Source organism: Trachemys scripta, chromosome 24 (genome assembly GCF_013100865.1).
Source record: "Trachemys scripta elegans isolate TJP31775 chromosome 24, CAS_Tse_1.0, whole genome shotgun sequence".
NCBI lineage: Eukaryota > Metazoa > Chordata > Testudines > Emydidae > Trachemys > Trachemys scripta.
The window spans coordinates 14,276,794-14,297,488 of NC_048321.1; the positions used below are offsets into that span (position 1 = coordinate 14,276,794).

General features: G+C 55.0%; 1 protein-coding gene across 1 annotated transcript in view; it reads right to left on the reverse strand.

Annotated features, from left to right (window-relative positions):
• Positions 1-10,405: 10,405 nt before the first annotated feature.
• LOC117869621 (phospholipase A2 inhibitor and Ly6/PLAUR domain-containing protein-like) overlaps positions 10,406-20,695 on the reverse strand; it is a 23,615-nt gene continuing 13,325 nt past the window's right edge. Inside the window, exons 3-6 of the mRNA XM_034756601.1 lie at positions 14,210-14,365; positions 12,466-12,606; positions 11,318-11,452; positions 10,406-11,227 (exon numbers count right to left, since the gene is read on the reverse strand). Coding sequence (XP_034612492.1) covers positions 11,130-11,227; positions 11,318-11,452; positions 12,466-12,606; positions 14,210-14,365 — 530 coding nt within the window. The 3' untranslated portion in view covers positions 10,406-11,129. The remainder of the gene's footprint in view (positions 11,228-11,317; positions 11,453-12,465; positions 12,607-14,209; positions 14,366-20,695) is intronic.

Below are 20,695 nucleotides of genomic sequence, written 5' to 3' on the forward strand. Positions count from 1 at the left end.
AATCTAAAGGTTTATTCATAAAAGGAAAATGATAGAGATGAGAGTTAGAATTGGTTACATGGAATCAATTACATGCAGAAATGGCAAAGTTCTTGGTTCAGGCTTGTAGCAGCGATGGAATAAACTGCAGGTTCAAATCAAGTCTCTGGAATACATCCCCCGCTGGGATGGGTCCTCAGTCCTTTGTTGAGAGCTTCAGTTTGTAGCAAAATCCCTCCAGGGGTCAGAAGAAGGATTGAAGACAAAATGGCTTGTGTTAGCCAGGTCAGGTTAGATGAGCGCAGCTGTCTCCCTGGCCATAAAATCTATGAAAATTGGAAGCTTGGGACAGTCCTTTCCAGTGTTGGAAGCAGACATTTCCTACAAAATTCCCCCCTGAAATTCTGCTCAACATCATCTCTTATTGGCCCTACTTCTGCTGGGGAGAGAGCTTGTCCAATCAAAACCAGGACTGAGGCGGCTACAGCTACGCTGCAGACAAAAACTCCGCAACGGTTTTCTGTCACCCAGGGGTGCCGACTTTCTCATTTCCTGGGGGAGTGCTTGACCCCTGCTCTGCCCCAGGCCCCACCTCAACTCCACCCCAAGGCCCCACCCCTGCCCTGCCTCTTCCTTTCCCTGCGCTGCCCCTCCTCTTCCTGCGCTTGGTCCACCCCCTCCTCCAGCACCTCCTGCATGCCACTGAACAGCTGATCATGGCGGTGGAAGGTGCTTGGGAGGAGGGGCAGAAGCTGATTGGTGGGCCCCGCTGGTGGTTTTCAGTCAATGTAAACAGCTACTGGAAAAGTCTGTTAACGTGTATGGGGATGGAGCGGAAATCTCCAGGGACATCTCCAGAAAACTCTCCTTCATGTACTCCCAATGCCTTTTCAAAAGGTTTCTGGGGAGGGCTGCCTTATCCCGTCCGCCATGGTAGGAAACTTTACCACGCCAAGCCAGTAGCACGTAGTCTGGAATCATTGCATAACAAAGCATGGCAGCGTATGGTCCCGGTGTTTGCTGGCATGCAGACAACATCCATTCCTTATCTCGCTTTGTTATCCTCAGGAGAGTGATATCATTCACGGTCACCTGGTTGAAAAAGGGTGATTTTATTAAGGGGACATTCAGAGGTGCCCGTTCCTGCTCGGCTGAACAGAAATGTTCCCCGCTGTTAGCCACGCGGTGGGGGGAGGGGTGAAGTGATCATCCCAGAGAATTGGGTGTGTGGGGGGGGAGGGGGACTAGTTGGGTTTGTGCTGCACGTTAACCCGGAAACCGCAGCCCCTCCTTTTACATTGCAAACCCATTTCAAATGGCCAACCCAACGGGTGCTTGGTATGGGAAATGAGGGCACTGCTGTTTGAAACCATTCCCACATGTTATGAAGATTAAAGAAGCCAAAAGACTGTAGCTTACCATGGCTGCCTGCAAGCCGAAATCTGTTGCCTGGCACTGCGTGAGTGATCTCTCACACCAAACCGGCAGGCCCTCAATAAAAGAGGAAAAATGCGACCTTGTAACGAAAGCACATGTGCTGTATAATGTGAACAGCAAGATTTAATGTGAAAGAGTGTACCCATTGTTCTCTAAAATGTGCCTTTTTAACTACCACCTCTCCCTTTTCCTCCACCAGCTGCAAATGTTTCTCCTTTGCAGAGGCTAGTGAAGATTAGAGGGAGAAAACGGCGCACTCGGGATGAGATGTTCTCGGAGCTCCAGACATCCTCCCACGCTGACAGAGCACAGCAGAATGCGTGGAGGCAGACAATGTCAGAGTGCAGAAAAGCACAATATGAATGCTAAGAGAGGTGGCGGGCTGAATTGCGGGCTGAAGAGAGCAAGTTGAGGGCTGAAGAGGATGGTGGCATCAGCTTGCAGGCAGAAGGCAAGAGTCGATGCTCCGGCTGCTGGAGCATCAAACTGAAATGCTCCGGCGTATGGTTGAGCTGCAGGAAAGGCAGCAGGAGCAGAGACCGCCGCTACAGCCCCTGTGTAACCAACAGCCCTCCTCCCCAAGTTCCATAGCCTCCTCACCCAGACACCCAAGAACGCGGTGGGAGGGCCTCTGGCCCCCCAGCCACTACACCCCAGAGGATTGCCCAAGCATCAGAAGGCTGGCCTTCAATAAGAGTTAAAGTTTTAAAGTTTTAAACTGCAGTGTGTCATTGTCCTTCTCTCCTCCCCCACCCCACTCGGCGCTTCCCTCCTCCCCCACCCCTCCCGGGGTACCTTGGCAGTTATCCCCCTAGTTGTGTGATGAATTAATAAAGAATGCATGAATGTGAAGTAACAATGACTTTATTGCCTCTGCAAGTGGTGATCGAATGGGGGAGGGGAGGGTGGCTAGCTTACAGGGAAGTAGAGTGAACCGGGGGGGTCATCAAGGAGAAACAAACAGAACTTTCACACCGTAGCCTGGCCAGTCATGAAACTGGTTTTCAAAGCTTCTCTGATGCGCACCGTGCCCTGCTGTGCTCTTCTAACCACCCTGGTGTCTGGCTGCACGTAATCAGTGGCCAGGCGATTTGCCTCAACCTCCCACCCCACCATAAATGTCTCCCCTTTACTCTCACAGATATTGTGGAGCGCGCAGCAAGCAGTAATAACAATGGGAATATTGGTTTCACTGAGGTCTATCCGAGTCAGTAAACTGCGCCAGCACACTTTTAAACAATCAAATGCACATTCTACCACCATTCTGCACTTGCTCAGCCTATAGTTGAACAGGTCCTGACTACTGTCCAGGCTGCCCATGTATGACTTCATGAGCCATGGCATTAAGGGGTAGGCTGGGTCCCCAAGGATAACGATAGGCATTTCAACATCCCCAATGGTTATTTTCTGGTCTGGGAAAAAAGTCCCTTCCTGCAGCTTTTGAAACAGACCAGAGTTCCTGAAGATGTGAGCATCATGTACCTTTCCCGACCATCCTACATTGATGTTAGTGAAACATCCCTTGTGATCCACCAATGCTTGCAGCAGCATTGAAAAGTACCCCTTGTGGTTTATGTACTCAGTGGCTCAGTGTTCCAGTGCCAAGATAGGGATATGGGTTCCGTCAATGGCCCCATCACAGTTAGGGAATCCCATTGCAGCAAAGCCATCCACTATGACCTGCACGTTTCCCAGAGACACTACCCCTAATACCAGCAGCTCTTTGTGTTGGCTACTTGGATCACAGCAGCCCCCACAGTAGATTTGCCCACTCCAAATTGATTCCCGACTGACCGGTAGCTGTCTGGCATTGCAAGCTTACACAGGGCTATCGCCACTCGCTTCTCAACTGTGAGGGCTGCTCTCATCCTGGTATTCTGGCGCTTCAGGGCAGGGGAAAGAAAGTCACAAAGTTCCATGAAAGTGCCCTTACGCATGCGGAAGTTTCACAGCAGCTGGGAATCGTCCCACACCTGCAAAACTATGCAGTCCCACCAGTCTGTGCTTGTTTCCCTGGCCCAGAATCGGCGTTCCACGGCATGAACCTGCCCCATTAACACCATGATTTGCACATTGCTGGGGCCTGTACTTTGTGAGAGGTCTATGTCAATGTCTATTTCCTCATCACTCTCATCTCTACGCTGCTGTCGCCTCGTCGCCTGGTTTTGCTTTGGTAGATTCTGGCTCTGCATATACTCCAGGATAATGCGCGTGGTGTTCATAGTGCTCATAATTGCCGTGGTGATCTGAGCGGGCTCCATGATCCCAGTGCTATGGTGTCTGGGCTGAAAAAAGGCGCGAAACGATTGTCTGTTGTTGCTTTCATGGCAGGAAGGGAGGGAGGAGGGGCCTGACGACATGTAGCCAGAATCCCTCGCGACACTGTTTTTGCCCCATCAGGCATTGGGATCTCAACCCAGAATTCCAATGGGCGGCAGAGACTGTGGGAACTGTGGGATAACTATCCACAGTGCAACATTCTGGAAGTCAACGCTAGCCTTGGTACTGTGGACACAGTGCGCTGACTTAATGCACTTAGAGCATTTTGTGTGGGGACACATACAATCGACCTTATAAAAACGATTTCTAAACAACCGACTTCTATAAATTCAACCTAAATTCATAGTGTAGACATACCTCTAGTGAGTGAGAGCAGGGGGCTGGGAGCTAGGATTCCTAGGCTCTATCCCCAGCTCTGGGAGGGGAGTGGGGACTAGTGGTTAAAGCAGGGGAGCTGGGAACTAGGACTCCTGGGTTCCATTCTTAGCTCTTAGGCCGCATCCTGACACCACATCGGGCTCAGTGCAGTTGGCAGTTGTGCAGTCACCTGATTTCACTCTCTAACTGGCAGCTTCCTCAATCCCCCGGCAGCCCCCCCACTGCGGTCTCCCCCAGCATGTGCAGTGAGTCCGGCCTCGCGACCCCAGCAAACGGAAGTGCTTGGCTCCCATACACCGGACATTGTTAGCTGTGCCAGTGTCCTGGATTGGGCAGTATCGGGCGGGTGGCTGCAGCCGTGTGCGGCGATGGCTGTTGTGAACCGAAGCAGGGAGACAGACCCGGGCTGGCCCCGATGCCCCAGGCTGGCGCTGGAGGGCGCTGTGCTGCAGGGGGTGGAGTGGGGTCTCGCCGCTGGCAGACAGGGCCAGCCTCGATGCCCCAGCGTGTACTGGGGGGTGCTGTGCTGCACGTAGCGGGGTGGGTCGCTCCCTTCTCTACAAATACCCAGCGCAGTGACACCAGAGAGGAGGGCTGGGGTGGTTAGATCCAGGCACATATTTTTGGCCCTGCGCTGTGGGTGGCTGTGGTGTTGCAGAGCTGGTATCTACCTGGGAGACCCACGTCTGTGTAGCAGTGGGCGTGCTGACAGCAGGGGGCGCTCTTCCCCCAGCATTTGTCTGCTGGCACCATCAGCCCCGGGCCAAGCCAGCCGGCTTTCATGAACCTTGTCATAAACATACAGCTACGGGTAGCATAAAATCCCTCCTTTACCTGTAAAGGGTTAAGAAGCTCAAGTAACCTGGTTGGCACCTGACCAAAAGGACCAATAAGGGGACAAGATACTTTCAAATCTGTGGGGGAAGGTTTTTGTTTTCGTGTTCCTTTGTTCTCTCTGGGTCAGCGAGGAGCCAGGGCAGGGAAAATACATCTCCCAAAGCCATATCTGAACTAAGCATCTAATATTACAGAAATAGTAAGTAATAGCAAGGAAATACGTTAGCTTATCTTTTGTTTTAGCTTGTGAATTTTCCCTGTGCTAAGAGGGAGGTTTATTCCTCTTTCTGTAACTTTAAAGTTTTGCCTAGAGGGGAGATCCTCTGTAGTTTGAATCTTTTTGTTACCCCGTAAGTTATCTTCCATCCCGATTTTACAGAGGTGGTTCTTTTTTTTTTTTTAAATAAACTTCTTTTAAGAACATGATTGTTTTTCAGTGTCCTAAAGACCCCGGGGGATTGATCTGTGTTCACTTTGTAACCAATTGGTTAGCATATTATTCTCAAGCCTCCCCAGGAAGGGGAGTGTAGGAGTGTGACAAGTCCTCTGTCACGCCCCTCTTCCTGAGATCCACTGGCTGCCCCAATAAAGCTCAGAGAGGCTTCTAGTTATGCAGCACCCGTGGCTTTATTTACACAGCATTCTCCCACCACCAGTGTTATGCTATATACAGAGCTTGCAGGCCTGATAATCTCCTCTCCTAAGCAGAGTCTGCCCTCAGCCTGGAGACTGACCTTCCCCTGGCCATTCCCCTTCTCCTGGCTGCCAGCCTCCTTTATAGCCCTTGAACCCTCAGGCCCGCAGGTGCAGCCAGTTCTAAAGGCCAGGCACCAGGCTTCTTCCCAGCCCCTGATTGGGGCTGGCTGAGCAGGCGCTAATTAGGTGTCTTTGCACCAGCCCCCTGCTACAAGGAGCTTGGGGGGTATTTTGGGGGAGGTACGGCTCCAAGTGGCCCTCCCTAAATGTTTGTTTAAATTACTTGGTGGTGGCAGCGATACCAAGGGCAAGAAAGGAATTTGTGCCCTGGGGAAGTTTTAAGCCTAAGCTGGTAGAAATAATCTTAGGGGGGTTTTCATGCAGGTCCCCACATCTGTAACCCAGAGTTCAGAGTGGGGAGGGAACCCTGACAAGTCTTCTGCAGCCCTGGGCCGGGGTGGATTCTCCATCGCTGGCAATTGTTAAATCTGCGTTTCCTCAAAACCTGCTGTGGATCAGCAGGAATTAGTCCAGGGAAGTTCTGTGATCCCCGGGAGGTCGGGCGCGACGGCCGTACCGGTCCCTTCTGGGTGGGGGGTCTAGGAATCGCCAGAGCGCCACAGACTCTGGTTGGATTGATCGGGAGGCAGGCCAGGGCTAGTCGTCCCCTTCCAGAGATGAGGAAACTGAGGTACGGGCAGGCTACGGGACCTGCCTTAGGCCACAGAGGGAATTCAACACAGCTCTCCTGACTGCCAGGCTGACGATCTCACCACTAGACTGTGCTTCCTACCCCCTGGTGCAGGCCACCAGCATGGAGCAACCTGCAGATAAATCCCATCTGTGCCCAGACCCTGAGCTCATGGAAACTAGCATCACTCCAATGGAGCGATGGCCCATTGACCCCAGCTGGGAGTCTGGCCCCATTGACTCCAATGGAGCCACGGCCGATGGACATCCCTGGGGATCCAGCCCCACTGACCCCAGCCAGAATTCCTGGGTTCTAGGGCCAGGAGAGATCTCTGTGCTCAGCTGGTCCGACCCGTGTGGCCGAGCCCAGGGGATTTACCAGCATTAAATCACTGTTGAAATAGAACCAATCTTCATTTCTCCTCCACTTCTCCAGCAGCGCCCCTCGAGGAAATATGACCCCAGCAGGGCTCATCTCCTGTCCCTCTGGCTGGCCTGCTTGCTTGCCTATCTGCCTTTTCTTATGGGTTTCCTCGGGGTTGATTGTTTGACTGTACTAGGTTTCTAGGTTTATATTAGAATATTTTTGGCTGTAACGCGAGGGACCTCCAGGCCACATCCCAGATGCTGAGCTAAGACACAGGTAGCGAATACCTGTTCCGGACCTTTCACCTAGCTGGCTGATAAGCTAAAACATTCGCTCCATATATGGTGGTGACCTTGAACACAGATAAGTGAGGATGCGTTGAAGCAAGTTAGTATGGGGGGCGGGGGCAGGGGGGCGGACCTACGTTCAGACGCTCTTTAAACTTAACAGGCACACGGCAAAGAACATGGGAAGAACCGGTTAGGCCAGAAATAGCAGAGGTGAGAATGAGCTAATGGCATTAATAGGTCGGTACATGGCATTAATACGTACAAACATGCCAGCCTAGGGAGTGAGCGTACCCTGATATTTTGTGGTCTATAGGTTTCTGCAGCTTTTTAGCTCTTTAGTTTCTCCCGAGCCCTGCACCTCCCACTCAGCGCTCTCTGGGCATGTCAGGGGCTGGCCCTTTGTCTCTTATAATCGCAATAAAAGTCTCGAAGAGTCTCCATTTTTGTTTTCAGTGGGAGTTTCCTTGTCCTTGCAAACTCTGTGTAGCCTGAGCCTGGGGCAAGAACCTTGTTATCTTCTGAGCAGATTAATTGGTGAGCCTATAACCCATATTATCCAAATTAATACTATTAACCTCCTAAAGCAGGCAACAGAGGTTAGCGCAGTTCTCAGCCTTTCCCAGCCAGCAGAGGCCAGTCCCCTCACTAGGGACACCCACACGGGCAGCGTGCATATGGGGCGCTTCTGGGATTGTATTTGCGGGCCTGGGCACTGCATAGGTCCCTTCATCTGTACTGCTATGTAATGGGAATTTGGAGCTTAGTGGAACCCAGAGTCAGGGAGAGAACCCAGGAGTCCTGGCTCCCAGCCCCCCTGCTCTAACCACTAGCCCCCACTCCCCTCCTAGGGCCAGGGATCGAACCCAGGACCAGCCTGGAGGTGACTGGAGGTTTAGGTCTCAGTCCAGCCGGCCGGACTGCGGGGCAGGGGTCCATGTGAGGAATGGGGAAGAAATGGGCACAGAATCATAGACATGTGGGGCTGGAGGGACCTCGCGAGGTGCCCACGTCCAGCCCCCGGCGCTGAGGCAGGGCCAAGCGAGCCCAGACCAGGCCTGACGGGGGTTTGTCCAACCTGGAGCTAAAACCCTCCAGTGCCGGGATCCCACAGCCCCGGGGAGCCGATCCCAGAGCTGAGCTGCCCTGGGAGTTAGAGAGTTTCCCACCTCCGACCTCCATCTCCCCTGCGGCACCTGAGCCGGCTTCTGCTGCTCCTTCCGCCGTAGCCTGGAGACATTCGCTCCCCGGCCGCGGTATAAAAACCTCTCACACATTCGAGGGCTGTTGTCAGGTGCCCCCCACTCCCTTGTCTCTGACTGAACACGCCCAGTTCCTTCAGCCTTTCCTCCTGGGGGACGTTTCCGAACCTCGGAGCACTTTTGTTGCCTGTTTGGGCTCCTTCCACCTTGTCCACATCTCTCCCAGAGCGCGATGCCCCAAACCGGGCCAGGGCTCCAACCGGGCCTTAGCAGTGCCGAGCAGAGCGGGACAGCGACCTCACGGGTCGAACCAACGACACGCCTGTTAATACAGCCCACAATGGCACTGGCCTGGTTTGCAACAGCCTCCGGTGTTGACACAAGCAGCCTCCCTTGCTTGGAGCTGTGCCAATTTCGATCAACGAGGTTGAAATTGACCCCTCTACAGAGGGTTTCATTTCGGGGGTTTGGGGGGACTTTGTGCCGGCCCCTCTCCACAGGAGGGGTGGATTTCACACGCAGGTTCTGACGTGAGTTTGGGAGTTTCTGGCTGCTGTCTGGGTGCTGGGAGGCCCACAGCTGTTGTGGCTGGTAAAATCTAGAGGTAGGCGCTGAGCTACTGCAGGGATGGGCAGGGTGTAAATCCAAGAGAGAGAGAGAGAGAGAGAGAGAGATTGCCTGGTATCCCACTTGTCATACCAGTATCCCACCTCTGACACCAGTGTTACCCTCTCTGCTGAGTGGTACAAAAACTTATGACCTTGAAAGCCAGTTTCCCATCATTCTCCACAGCTCTGGTTGTTAGTGACTCTGAAGACAACTGTATTTTTCACTTTCCATTTCCTGGGCACATGGACTTTCCCCAGAGTTGCTGAGCAAGGGTCATGTCAATACAAAGGACCATAAATGAGATAAGGGTGGAGTGGAAGCTTCATCCCCTGACTCCCAGTAGCCAGGCAGTTTCCTCTTACTTGACTTTGGCCTCAAGCCAGGAATGTTTTGTGTAAATATGACACTTGCCCTGAGCTCCTGTGTAATGTTGCTCCGCAGGTGACAATCGGCTCCCGGGCCTCACCCCCTCGTGACGCTGGTTGAAGCTGGCTCTGCACTCTGCTCCCCCAGCCCCCGACCAGTGCAGCTGCCCTGGGGCTGAACCCCAAAGTAAATGTTCTGCATCGATTCCAGCCCCATTCACAATAGTGGAGTCATCTGCACTGCGGGTCGGCACGGTGCCAAATCAAACCTGCAGGGCAGACGGGGTCTGTGCTGCCCCACCCTAGAAGTGGCTGCATCTCAGCTCTGGGTAAAAGATCCCTGTATAAACAGCCCCCGTGCCCCACCCAAGAGACAGCTGCAGCTCAGCGCTGGGTGACCAGCAGTGTGGAGGTTGCAAGGGAGACCCCGCAGGGTCCCAGAGCTCAGGCTTCAGCACAGGTGCAAAATAAAACCTACGTTCTTCATTCCCAGAACCTCATGTGGGTTGCCCAGGGTGTGTACATACACAGAGCCGAGCAAATTCTTCTGTGGCTAATGCATCTGACAGCGCCCCAGTCTCATGCAGATGGGCTCAGCCAGACGTGCCAACTTGCCAAGTTCCTGGGGAGTGCTTGACTCCCGCTCTGCCCCTGGACCCACCCACCCCACTCCACCCCTTCTTGCCCCCCCCCTTCCTGCCCCCGCTCCTCCCCCTCCCCCAAGCACCTCCTGCGCTCCACTGAACAGCTGAGCACCGGCAGGTGGGAGGGCTGGGAGAGGAAAGGGGGGAGGAGCTGATCTGCGGGGCTGCTGGTAGGTTCTGAGCCCCGGAGCACCCATGGAGTCGACGCCTATGGGATTAGACATGGGCAACTTTAAACTAGTAGCACACCGGGGGGTTTTATTTCGGATCCTGATTTATTCAGTGGATTTGCTAATACAAAGAGATTCCAGCTGCCACGAAGTAGCGGGACAGACACACACCCATACGCTGGGCAGATCCTTGGCTACGCAGCGGCCCCTTTGCATCTCCCTGGCAGTGCGGAGGGGCCTTGGAGGGGGTGCAGCTGGGAATTCAGGCCTTTATTCTGTTGCCCATCGAGCCAGTAACGCAAGGAACCCCCAGGCCTGTCTCCTGTAAGACGCTGGCTGCAGTGGTTAGGATAAGGCTTGGGGCCTATGAACTTTGGCACAGATAAATGGCCCAACGCTCACCCCTAAGTTTTGGGCGACTGGGAACAGAGTGTTTAAACAGACAGTTTGTCCATAACAACACCAGCCAGCCACAGGGACGTGAGCTAACACCGGCTTTGGGATATTGTAGGATGGGAACGTCTGCAGATGTCTGACCACAAGCCGGCCATGGCAAGGAATTGACTGTCTGATAATAAGTTGAGATCAGTAACATCCTAACCTACCGGAGAAGGGACCCCGACATCGGTAGGGTGAGGAGATATAGATAAGGAGGAGGGGAGAAGCCCCTACTGAATAGGCATTAGGCACAGTGGCGCCAGCGTAACATATTATAAAAGTTGCACCGCAGCCTGTGGGCAGGAGGCGAGCAAGATGTAGCGTTTGAGGGGTGCCCGGATCATGGCCCCGGGTGATGATGAGGAAGGTGATGGTGAGGAGGAAGACAATGACTAACATTTCCGGTTGTTCTGCAAGGGGCAGTGCGAGTATGGGGCGGTTCAGAGGGACATTCTGTATTACCGCTGTCCCCCGGGCTGGGCTGGAGCGTTTGGGACTCTGCTACATGTGCTGATCAACGATTACAAACACAGATGGTTCCTCCAGTGCGAGGGCTGCGACCGGCCCCCTCGGGGTCCCCAACTGAACAGCAATTTTAGTAACACTGGGACGGATCTAGGGCCCAGAACCTGTCAGACCTCCCAGTGATCACTGGGAATTCATAAGCAATCAATAGAATTTAATGTATGATTCATAGCTCAGGCTGCAATGGGCAGGAATCAGGGGCTGCGTGGGCCGTGCCGGGCGGGGTCAGGAGAGCAGCTTCACCAGCAGCAGCCCAGTCAGGCCAGGCAGGTAGAGGGCAAAGGAGAATTTCCCCAGAGCCGGGCTGGCCCCACTGGTGGTGGCAGGGGTTGGTTTGGTGGTGGTAGGTGTTTTGGTGGTGGTGGTGGTTGTTTTCATGGTGGTGGTAGGTGTTTTGGTGGTGGTGGGTGTTATTTTCTCTGCAGGATTGGAGGTTGCCTTTGTGAACGTGTATGCGTAGACTGCAGAAACCACGGAGGTTCCAGCTGTAATCTCTTTTGTAGATGCAGTACCACATCCTTTTGCAGCAAATGTTGATTTCTCTGTACCTGATGGAGACAATCAGCCTGTTATAAGGCGGGGTCAGCTCTGGTTCCTTCTCTGCCCCCAGAACCTCTGTCTCCACCATCCAGCAATTCCCACCTCTGCCTCCCGTTCCCACCCGCCCGGTGCTCTCCCTACTCTCGCTGTAACCAGCCACGGCAGGGCGGGCGTCTGGTCCCCTCTTGTCTCCCACAAACCACTTTCTGCAGCTCCACAAGAGACTGAAGCTGGAGTTTGGGACCCAGCTGATCGCCGGGGGCGGCTCCTTCCCCAGCGCCCGGCACCCCCGGGGAACACGCCCGGCTCTCACCATCCCCGGCAGCCCCAACCACTCGGTTCAGTTATTTTATAAACACCCCAAAGCGCTGGGAGTCCTGGACACACACTGAGAACAGAAGTTTCCGTCCTGAGCAATAGCTTAGCTCCACCTTAAAAATACAGGGAGTGGAGTCTAGTGGTTAGAGCAGTGGGGGCTGGGAGCCAGGACTCCTGGGTTCTCTCCCTAGCTCTGCATCATCGACATAACAACCCTTCCCATGGCAAGAGACGCGTTGTCATAACTCCAGGAGCAGGGCGGCATCACTGAGACGGGGGAGCTGGTCTGGAAGTGAAAATATCCCAATTCTTCTTTCCTTCCCCCCGGCCCAAAATCCCTCTTGGCAGCCCCCACCTGTCCAAGGGCTCAGCACAGCCCGAGGGTCTGGAAGACTCTAGGGGCCTGTCTATTCTATTTGCTCAGGGGTGTGAAGAAGCCACCTCCTTCAGCGATGTAAGTTACGCCGTCTGGTGCGCACTTCCCGCTGACATCCTCACTGCCGCTCGCGGAGGTGGTTTTATTGTGCGGACAGGAGAGCTCTCGCCCATCAGCACAGAGCGTCTTCACCAGATGTGGTACAATGGCGCTGCTGTAGCGCTTCTAGTGTAGACTGGCCCTAGGTTTCACCAGCCCTTTGGGGAGTTCCTGAGGTGTGAGATTCCCGGGGCAGCTCCCGCACTGCGGCCAGCTGGCAGCATTTACCTTTCTGTATCTCCCCAACAAAATCGATGCAATAGGTCTCGTCCCCCGTACAAGGGGTGATTTGGTTGTTGCAGGTATTGGCGCTCAGAGACAAGCAGGTTGGGCACTGCAGCCCGTTCCCAGTGGTGTTCTCCTTGGGCACTGAGATCCGAGAGACAGAGAGACATGGTCACAGAGTGGGTTAAACCTCGTTCAAATGGCAGGGCATGCCTGCTGACCTAGATTGGTCAAGCATGCGAAGGCCCCGCCCTAGCACAACGGCATTGCTCCGTCTGTCTGTCACATGGCAACCTCTGAACCTGGCAGCCGATTAATTCGACAATTTCCAGGTACTTTCTAGGCCAGGGGTTTGCAAACTGGGGGTCAGAACTCCTCAGGGGGTCGCGAGGTTATTACATGGGGGTTCGTGAGCTGTCAGCCTCCACCCTAAACCCTGCTTTGCCTCCAGCATTTATAATGGTGTTAAATATATTTAAAACATGTTTTTAATGTATAAGGGGGGGGGGGGAAATCACAGTCAGAGGCTTGCTATGTGAAAGGGGTCACCAGGACAAAGATTTGAGAACCACTGTTCTAGGAAGTCAGGGCCAGAAGACTACTGTCTTTGGGAGAAATCAGAAACACCCTCCTGCCATCTGATCAGCCCAGCCACCTCTGCGGTTGTCTCAGATCAAATACCTGGTCGATGACCCCACTGACACCCCATCTTCGCGCTGCCCAGCGTCCCAGGTGACACCCAGAATGACCGATCTCCCAGACAGAAAGAAGGGAGAGGGTGGGGAGGAGGGGAGGGGAAATGGGGAAGGAGAGGCTTGGGGATGGCAAGGCGAGGGAGATTGCAATAAAAAGTGTCTCCAAGGCATTCCAAGAACTTGCTGGATGATCTGTGCCCGGCTGTGTTATTTTCCCAGCCTATCTCTGGGTGGTTGAAGTCCTCTGTCACAACCAAGTCCTGGGCTTTGCCTGATTTTCTTAGCTGTTTAAAAAAAGCCTCATCCACCTCTTCTTCCGGGTCAGCTGCTCTGTAGCAGACCCCTACTGTCACGGGGCATTCCATACGCTTTATGAAAATATGCTTATGAATGTGACATAACTGGAATATGCTTTATGTGAAATACTTCATGTGATAGATCATTGGAAAAGTTGTAATCTACTGAATATGATTTTCTCATTTGTATGCATGTAGCATCTCTGTAGATCAAGTTACGAAGGTGGAACCTGACAGGGTCGGGGCGGTTTAGATTTCAGCCCATCCCGGCTGCTGTCCCCTCTCTCGTATGCAGCCCTCGCCCGTCTGATTTCACATGGGCCCCAACTGTTCCACCCCCTGGTTTGGGAACCCGCCAGCGACAGGCATTTCAATGGAGACAGAAATGACATTCGAGTGAATGGACGTTGGGGGCAGTAAAGGGGAGAAATGGGAACAAGTACAATTGTGCTGGGGCTTGTGCACATGAACCATTCGACTGTAGCAAGGGGGGGAAGGTGTCTAAGCGCCACCAGGGTGTGAATCGACCCTGCGCCAGCCTGCCAGGGCCTAGCTGGCCACGTGCACCCTGCTGACACGCGTGAACCATTTGTTAATGTGCTTTGAGCAAGTGCCCTTCCAAAGCGCCCGAACGAGCTGTTCACGTGCATCAGCAGAGGGCACATGGATAGATTCACACCCCAGCTCAGCGCCGTCTAACTGTTCCTGTGGATAAGCCATGAAACAGATCACAGTAAAAACAGACCCACAACGTACCTGTCAGTACTTCCGAGTTACACTTCTCTGTGCTGCATTGTTTGATGTTGATACGCAGATACTTGCCATTCCCAAGAGTGACAGTGACGGGGTCTTTTATGACACCAGTGAAGTTATTCAGACAGCCTCTGGAGAGGCCAGTGGCCTTTGTCCCATCTGTTGTAAAGAAAGAAAACAAAGAACGGAACTGAGAGGCTGGGAGGGGAACCTCGAGGAGGAGCAGAGAAGCTATTTTACCTCCGAATCTGGCCCTGGGGCGACGTTGCTGGGAGCCTGTGTCCAGTTCTGGCACCACCATTCCAGAAAGAGGTTGCACAATTGGGGAGGGGTCAGAAAAGAGCCACAGGGACGATTGAAGAGTTATTAAACCTGTCCCAGCATGAGAGACGCCAGGAGCTCGATCCATGGAGCTGAACACAGAGATGGCTCAGGGTGACGTGATCCCCGTCTGTCAGACCCTACCCGGGGAACAAACATTTACTGACGGGCTCCTCAGTCGGGCGGCGGAAGGTCGGACGCCATCCAGCGGCTGGGAGTTGGAGCCGGACAGACTCAGACTGGGAATAAGGGGAACGTTTTTCACAGGGAGGGTCATTAACCACTGGGACAATCTCCCAGGAGCCGTGGTGGATTCTCCATCAGGGACAATGTGTAAAGCCAGACGGGAGGTGTCTCTCCCAGCTCTGCCCTAGGGATGATCTGGGGCAGGTCTCTGGCCTGTGCTGAGCCGGGGTCAGACGAGAGGATCACAATGGTCCCTGTGGCCCTGGCGTCTAGGACTCGGTGGCAGTGTCTGCACTGCCGAGTGAACCCGGGTTAGCCACGCCCTGGGGTGAGCGTCCGCACTGCGACTCCTCCCGGGGGTTAGATCATAGGCCCCAACTTTTCCCAGCGCTAGTGGGTGCTCTCCCCTGGTCCCACCCCACCCCGACTCCTCCCCTGCCCCACCCCCTCCCGCCCCTGCCCCGCCCCCATTCCAACCCCTTCCCCAAATCCTCATCTGGCCCTGCCTCTTCCCCGCCTTTTCCCCAGAGCGTGCTGTGTTCCCCCTCCTCCCCCTCCCTCCCAGCACCTGCTGTGCAAAACAGCTGTTTCAAGGCACAAGCGCTGGGAGGGAGTGGGGAGAAGAGAGGATGTGGGGTGTTCAGGGGAGGAGGCAGAGGCAGAGGTGAGCTGGGGTGTGGGGGTGGGATGGGGAACTCCCCATGGGTTTTCCAGCCCCGGAGCACCCACATTGTTGGCACCTATGGGTTAGACCCACCCGGACACCGCCAGGCCGGTTCTGCACAAACCCCAGGGCAGCGCTAGGCCTTTGGGGGCATGTCCCAGGGCTCCTAGCGCTGCCCTGAGCTGGGCCGTTCTCTGCCGTGAGTCTCTGCGATGGGGTCTCTGCTAAGAGCCAGGTAGAGCCGGAGCCGGCTGCAGGGACTGTGGGGTTTAAAACATCACCAAGGGGTATAAACCGGCAGGTGATTTCAGTGCAGCAGAAGGGAACAAGCAGAAGGGCAGGAAAACACGTCACCAAAGGAATTATGGGAAGGCATTGGAGGACTATCGGCATCCGTGTGAAATAACCTACAGCTGCGTCCCCACTGCAAAGTGAAAGTGGAACCTGGGTCTAAGCTACACCTTGAACTGCACAGCCGGCCTGAGCTCACAGCTCGTATCCACGGAGGTTAAAGGGTTTGTGGATGGGTAATAGGGATGGTAGCGGGGGTTAGAGCTAAACCCTGGGTCACGGCCCACATTGACTGCAGTGAAGCCGCACCCTGAGTGGGTGGAAGTTTTAATAAACCCATTTGTGACTGTGCTGGGAAAATTTCCTGAGTGTGATCAGAGAGAGAGAGAGGGAGAGAGAGAGATAGAAGGGGTGGATGGGGATAGATAGATAGATTGATAGATAGATAGATAGATGGGGTGTGTGGGGATAGATAGATAGATAGATAGATAGATAGATAGATAGATAGATAGAGGGGGTGGGTGGGGATAGATAGATAGATAGATAGATAGATAGATAGATAGATAGATAGATAGATGGGGTGTGTGGGGATAGATAGATAGATAGATAGAGGGGGCGGATGGGGATAGATAGATAGAGGGGGTGGATGGGGATAGATAGATAGATAGATAGATAGATAGATAGATAGATAGATAGATAGATGGGGTGTGTGGGGATAGATAGAGGGGGTGGATGGGGATAGATAGATAGATAGATAGATAGATAGAGGGGTGTGTGGAGATAGATAGATAGATAGATAGATAGATAGATAGATAGATAGATAGATAGATAGATAGAGGGGGTGTGTGGGGATAGATAGATAGAGGGAGTTATGGGGATAGATAGATAGATAGAGAGGGGTGGGGTGGGGAGAGAGAGAGGGTGTGTACGGCTAGATAGCGGGGTGTCGGGGACAGATAGAAAGGAAAGCGAGATCGGGAGCTGTTTATTAATAGTTATATTATTATTATTATCATTGCACCAAATTTCCGAAGACCGAGTTAATCCCTCTCGCTCCCTGCGAACGCCAGGCCGGCCGAGGAGCTTCGGCACCCCGCTGGCGAAGGAGGCCTGTTCTCAGCCGCCCGCAGCCAGCCCCCATCCTGCGGCAGAGCCAGGACACGTCCGGTCCTGGATCGCGCGGCCCGAAGGGTCTTTACAGACGCCGGATCCCTAAGCAGTTGCAAATCGGTCTCTTTATAGAGGAAAGTCAATTACTGGGTGGCGAGAAAGCGATTTTGACCCCAGCTCCACGATCACTTTTGTATAGACTGGCAAACCCAGCGCGGTCTAAGCAGAGGAGAAGGCAGGAGGCGCGTCTGGGCCGGCAGCTCCCCTTCCAGACGCCCAGGTAACCTGGCCCGGAGGTGGGGTCTAGTCCCACGGCCAGGTACACACACAGCTGTGATTTCGGGGGACGCGGAGCTCATCGAGCCGGCGACAAACAGATCTGGAGTTACAAGAAGCTGGATCGATTGGCAAATCGCTGCTATTTATAGTGACATCGATAGATATGCAAATCGCTGCTATTTATAGCCGCGCTGATAGACTGGCAACGAACTCCCTGCGAACCGGGCGATGTTTGGCCGGGCTCAGGCCAGCAGGCTCAGGGACGCTCTCCTGGGCAAAGCCGGCTGTAATGTAGGGGTAGATTTGGAGACGTGCACAGAGCTCGGGGGGCGGGGGGAGCCAGTTTGGGGGCACGAGGGTATTTTTGAGGGACTGCTCCATACTGCTCCCTTCGCAAACAGACCCCTTCTTTCGGGATCTCATCCCAGGGGCCCAAGGCGCGTTCGAGGGGCACGTTTCGGGCACTGGTGGTTCGCGGGGTTTTCACGAGCGGTGCGAGGGGAGCGGGCGTCAGCAGTTGGCCAGTCGTGAGGACTGACGGATGGGCCGGCCGGGGCTCTGGCTGTTCCAGGGCACAAGGTGAACATGGGGACACAGCCCTTTTCTCCAGCTCGTCACAGCTCTTTCGCTCTCTGTTCCCACCCTCCCTCGTCCTCCGGTCGGAGGGGTTCTGTGCACCAGCCCCCCCAGCCTCCCGCCATTCTCCCCAGCACCAACCTCACCGGCTAGTTCTCTCTCCTCTGCGTCCGGCACACCCTCCCCCCGACACGGACCGGGAAGGGGGGTGCAATCCTGACGGGGGGGGGGCTTTGCTGGGCCAGGAGCCGGATCCCGCCCCCCAGCCCAGGTGGCGCTGCGGGAAGAACGGGCCTGCTGAGATGGAGAAGCCATCGGTCAGTTCTTGACCAGGAAATGGCTGCTGGCAGGTACCGCCCGGCTCCCGCCATGCTTGGGGGGGGGGCGCTGCTCCCCACAATGAAACCACCCCTGGGGCTGCTGCTCCATTATCGCTCACCCCCGGGGCTGGGGAAGGTTGGGGGGTCCCTGATCAGCTGATAAGGTGCGAGGGGGACAGAGGATGGTGGGGTCCCCGATAGCATCATGGGGCTAGAGAGGACTGGTATGAAGGCGGGGGGGGTGCCCTGATGGGGGGGCAGCACGGATTTGGGGCGGGGAGGGAGAGGGCGAGCAGGGGAGGGGATCTCGAGAGACAGAGGCAAAGGAAAAGGGGGGGCAGCCTGGGGAAAGGGGCGAGTGAGTGAGGGGATGGGAAGGAGGGAATGAGAAAGAGAGAGACAGAGAAACCGGGGCGGGGGGAGGAAGAGGGTCGGGGGGACGGTTCTCTGGCCCAGGCCCTTTGCAAAGCCAACCAGGACCTGCCTTGGGATGCTCTGGGGGCCGCTCTGTGGCCTGCGCTGGGGGGGGGGGACGAGGGACCCCGGGGGGGGGGCTGGCCTGGGAAGCTGGGAGAAATTCCCTGAGTGGGGCAGGGGCGGCAAATGGCCAGAGGCTAAAGGCCAGAAGGACGCGCCCCCCGCCCAGCACTGAGTCCCTCTGAGGGGTCTCTGGAGAAGGCCACACACACACACACTGACCAGACACACACACACGCACACACACACACGCACACACACTGACCAGACACACACACACGCGCACACACACACACACACACACACACACACACTGACCAGACACACACACACAGACCAGACACACACACTGACCAGACACACACACGCACACGCATACACACAGACCAGACACACACACACACAGACCAGACACACACACTGACCAGACACACACACACACATGCACACACACTGACCAGACACACACACGCACACACTAACCAGACACACTGACCAGACACACACACACAGACCAGACACATACACACACACACACTGACCAGACACACACACACACACGCACACACTAACCAGACACACTGACCAGACACACACACACGCACACACACTGACCAGACACACACACTGACCAGACACACACACACACACGCACACACACTGACCAGACACACACACGCACACACTAACCAGACACACTGACCAGACACACACACACAGACCAGACACATACACACACACACACACACACTGACCAGGCACACACACTGACCAGACACACACACACACACGCACACACACTGACCAGACACACACACACTGACCAGACACACACACGCACACACTAACCAGACACACTGACCAGACACACACACACACACACACACTGACCAGACACACGCACACACACACTCTATAAAAGGTCACTGCAGAGAAATGAGGTCTGGCTTAGAAGCAGAAGCCACACGCCAGGGAGAAATGCTCTGACACACACCCAGTACAAATACACACTGCGCACCACGCATGGAGACGTGCACACGCCATAACACGCACCCACTGCTTCGTAACACTCCACACAAACACAAGGGAGAGAGATGCACACACCACAACCCCATGCTCACACACAGTGCAACACACACCCACACCACAACCAGCGGCACATGTGCACATGCACACTGCATGGAGACCCACACAACACAACACAACACACACACTGGGTACAAGGGGACAGTGACACACAGCACCCCCCACCCACCCACGCACTCCAGCGCACACGCCAGGGTCCCTGGGCCCGGCCCCACCCCTTCCTTGGGGGTATACGAGGGGTTTCTGGGCAAAGCGCAGAGCCCAGCCCCTCCCCCATTGTCCCCTGGGGGCTTTATTTATCAAGGGAAAGTCAGCTACCCTGGGGAGAACAGAGCCCAGGAGCCCAGCCCCCTCCTCCCTGCTCTAACCACCAGCCCCCACTTCCCTCCCAGAGCCGGGGAGAGAACCCAGGAGTCCCGGCTCCCAGCCCCCCTGCTCTAACCACCAGCCCCCACTCTCCTCCCAGAGCTGGGGAGAGAACCCAGGAGTCCGGGCTCCCAGCCCCCTCTGCAGACACAAGCCTGGGGGTAGCTTCACCCCTGGGAACTCAGACAAAACGGTTCCATCCAGCTAAGAATGCAGACGTGCGCACACTGTCAGTCACACACGTACACACGCACTGTCACAAGTGCACATGCATACACATACATCGCACACGTCCTGTCACACCTGCACACGCATACACACACACACTGTCATATGTGCACACATACATACACACAGTCACACATGCACACACATACACACCGCACACACATGCACACGCATACACACACATCGCACACGCACTGTCACACATGCACACAGAGTCACATGTGCACTGTCACACGTGCACATGCATACACACACATCGCACACGCACTGTCACTCACACGCTGTCACACAGGCTGGACGGGCCAGGGGCCAAGTGAGACGCAGAGCTGGGTTGTACGTGTGTCCGTCTCCCATGGACTGAAAGACACGGAACTGACCCCCCACCTCCTGACAACAAACCCTCTGTCCCCCGCTCCGGCACCCTCAGCTGACAGCGCTGCGAGCTTCCCCCAGTAGTGCCCAGCGGGGACCCTCCGGTGCTGCGAGCTTCCCACAACAGTGCCCAGCGGGGACCCTCTGGCGCTGTGAGCTTCCCCCAGTAGTGCTCAGCGGGGACCCTCCAGTGCTGCGAGCTTCCCACAACAG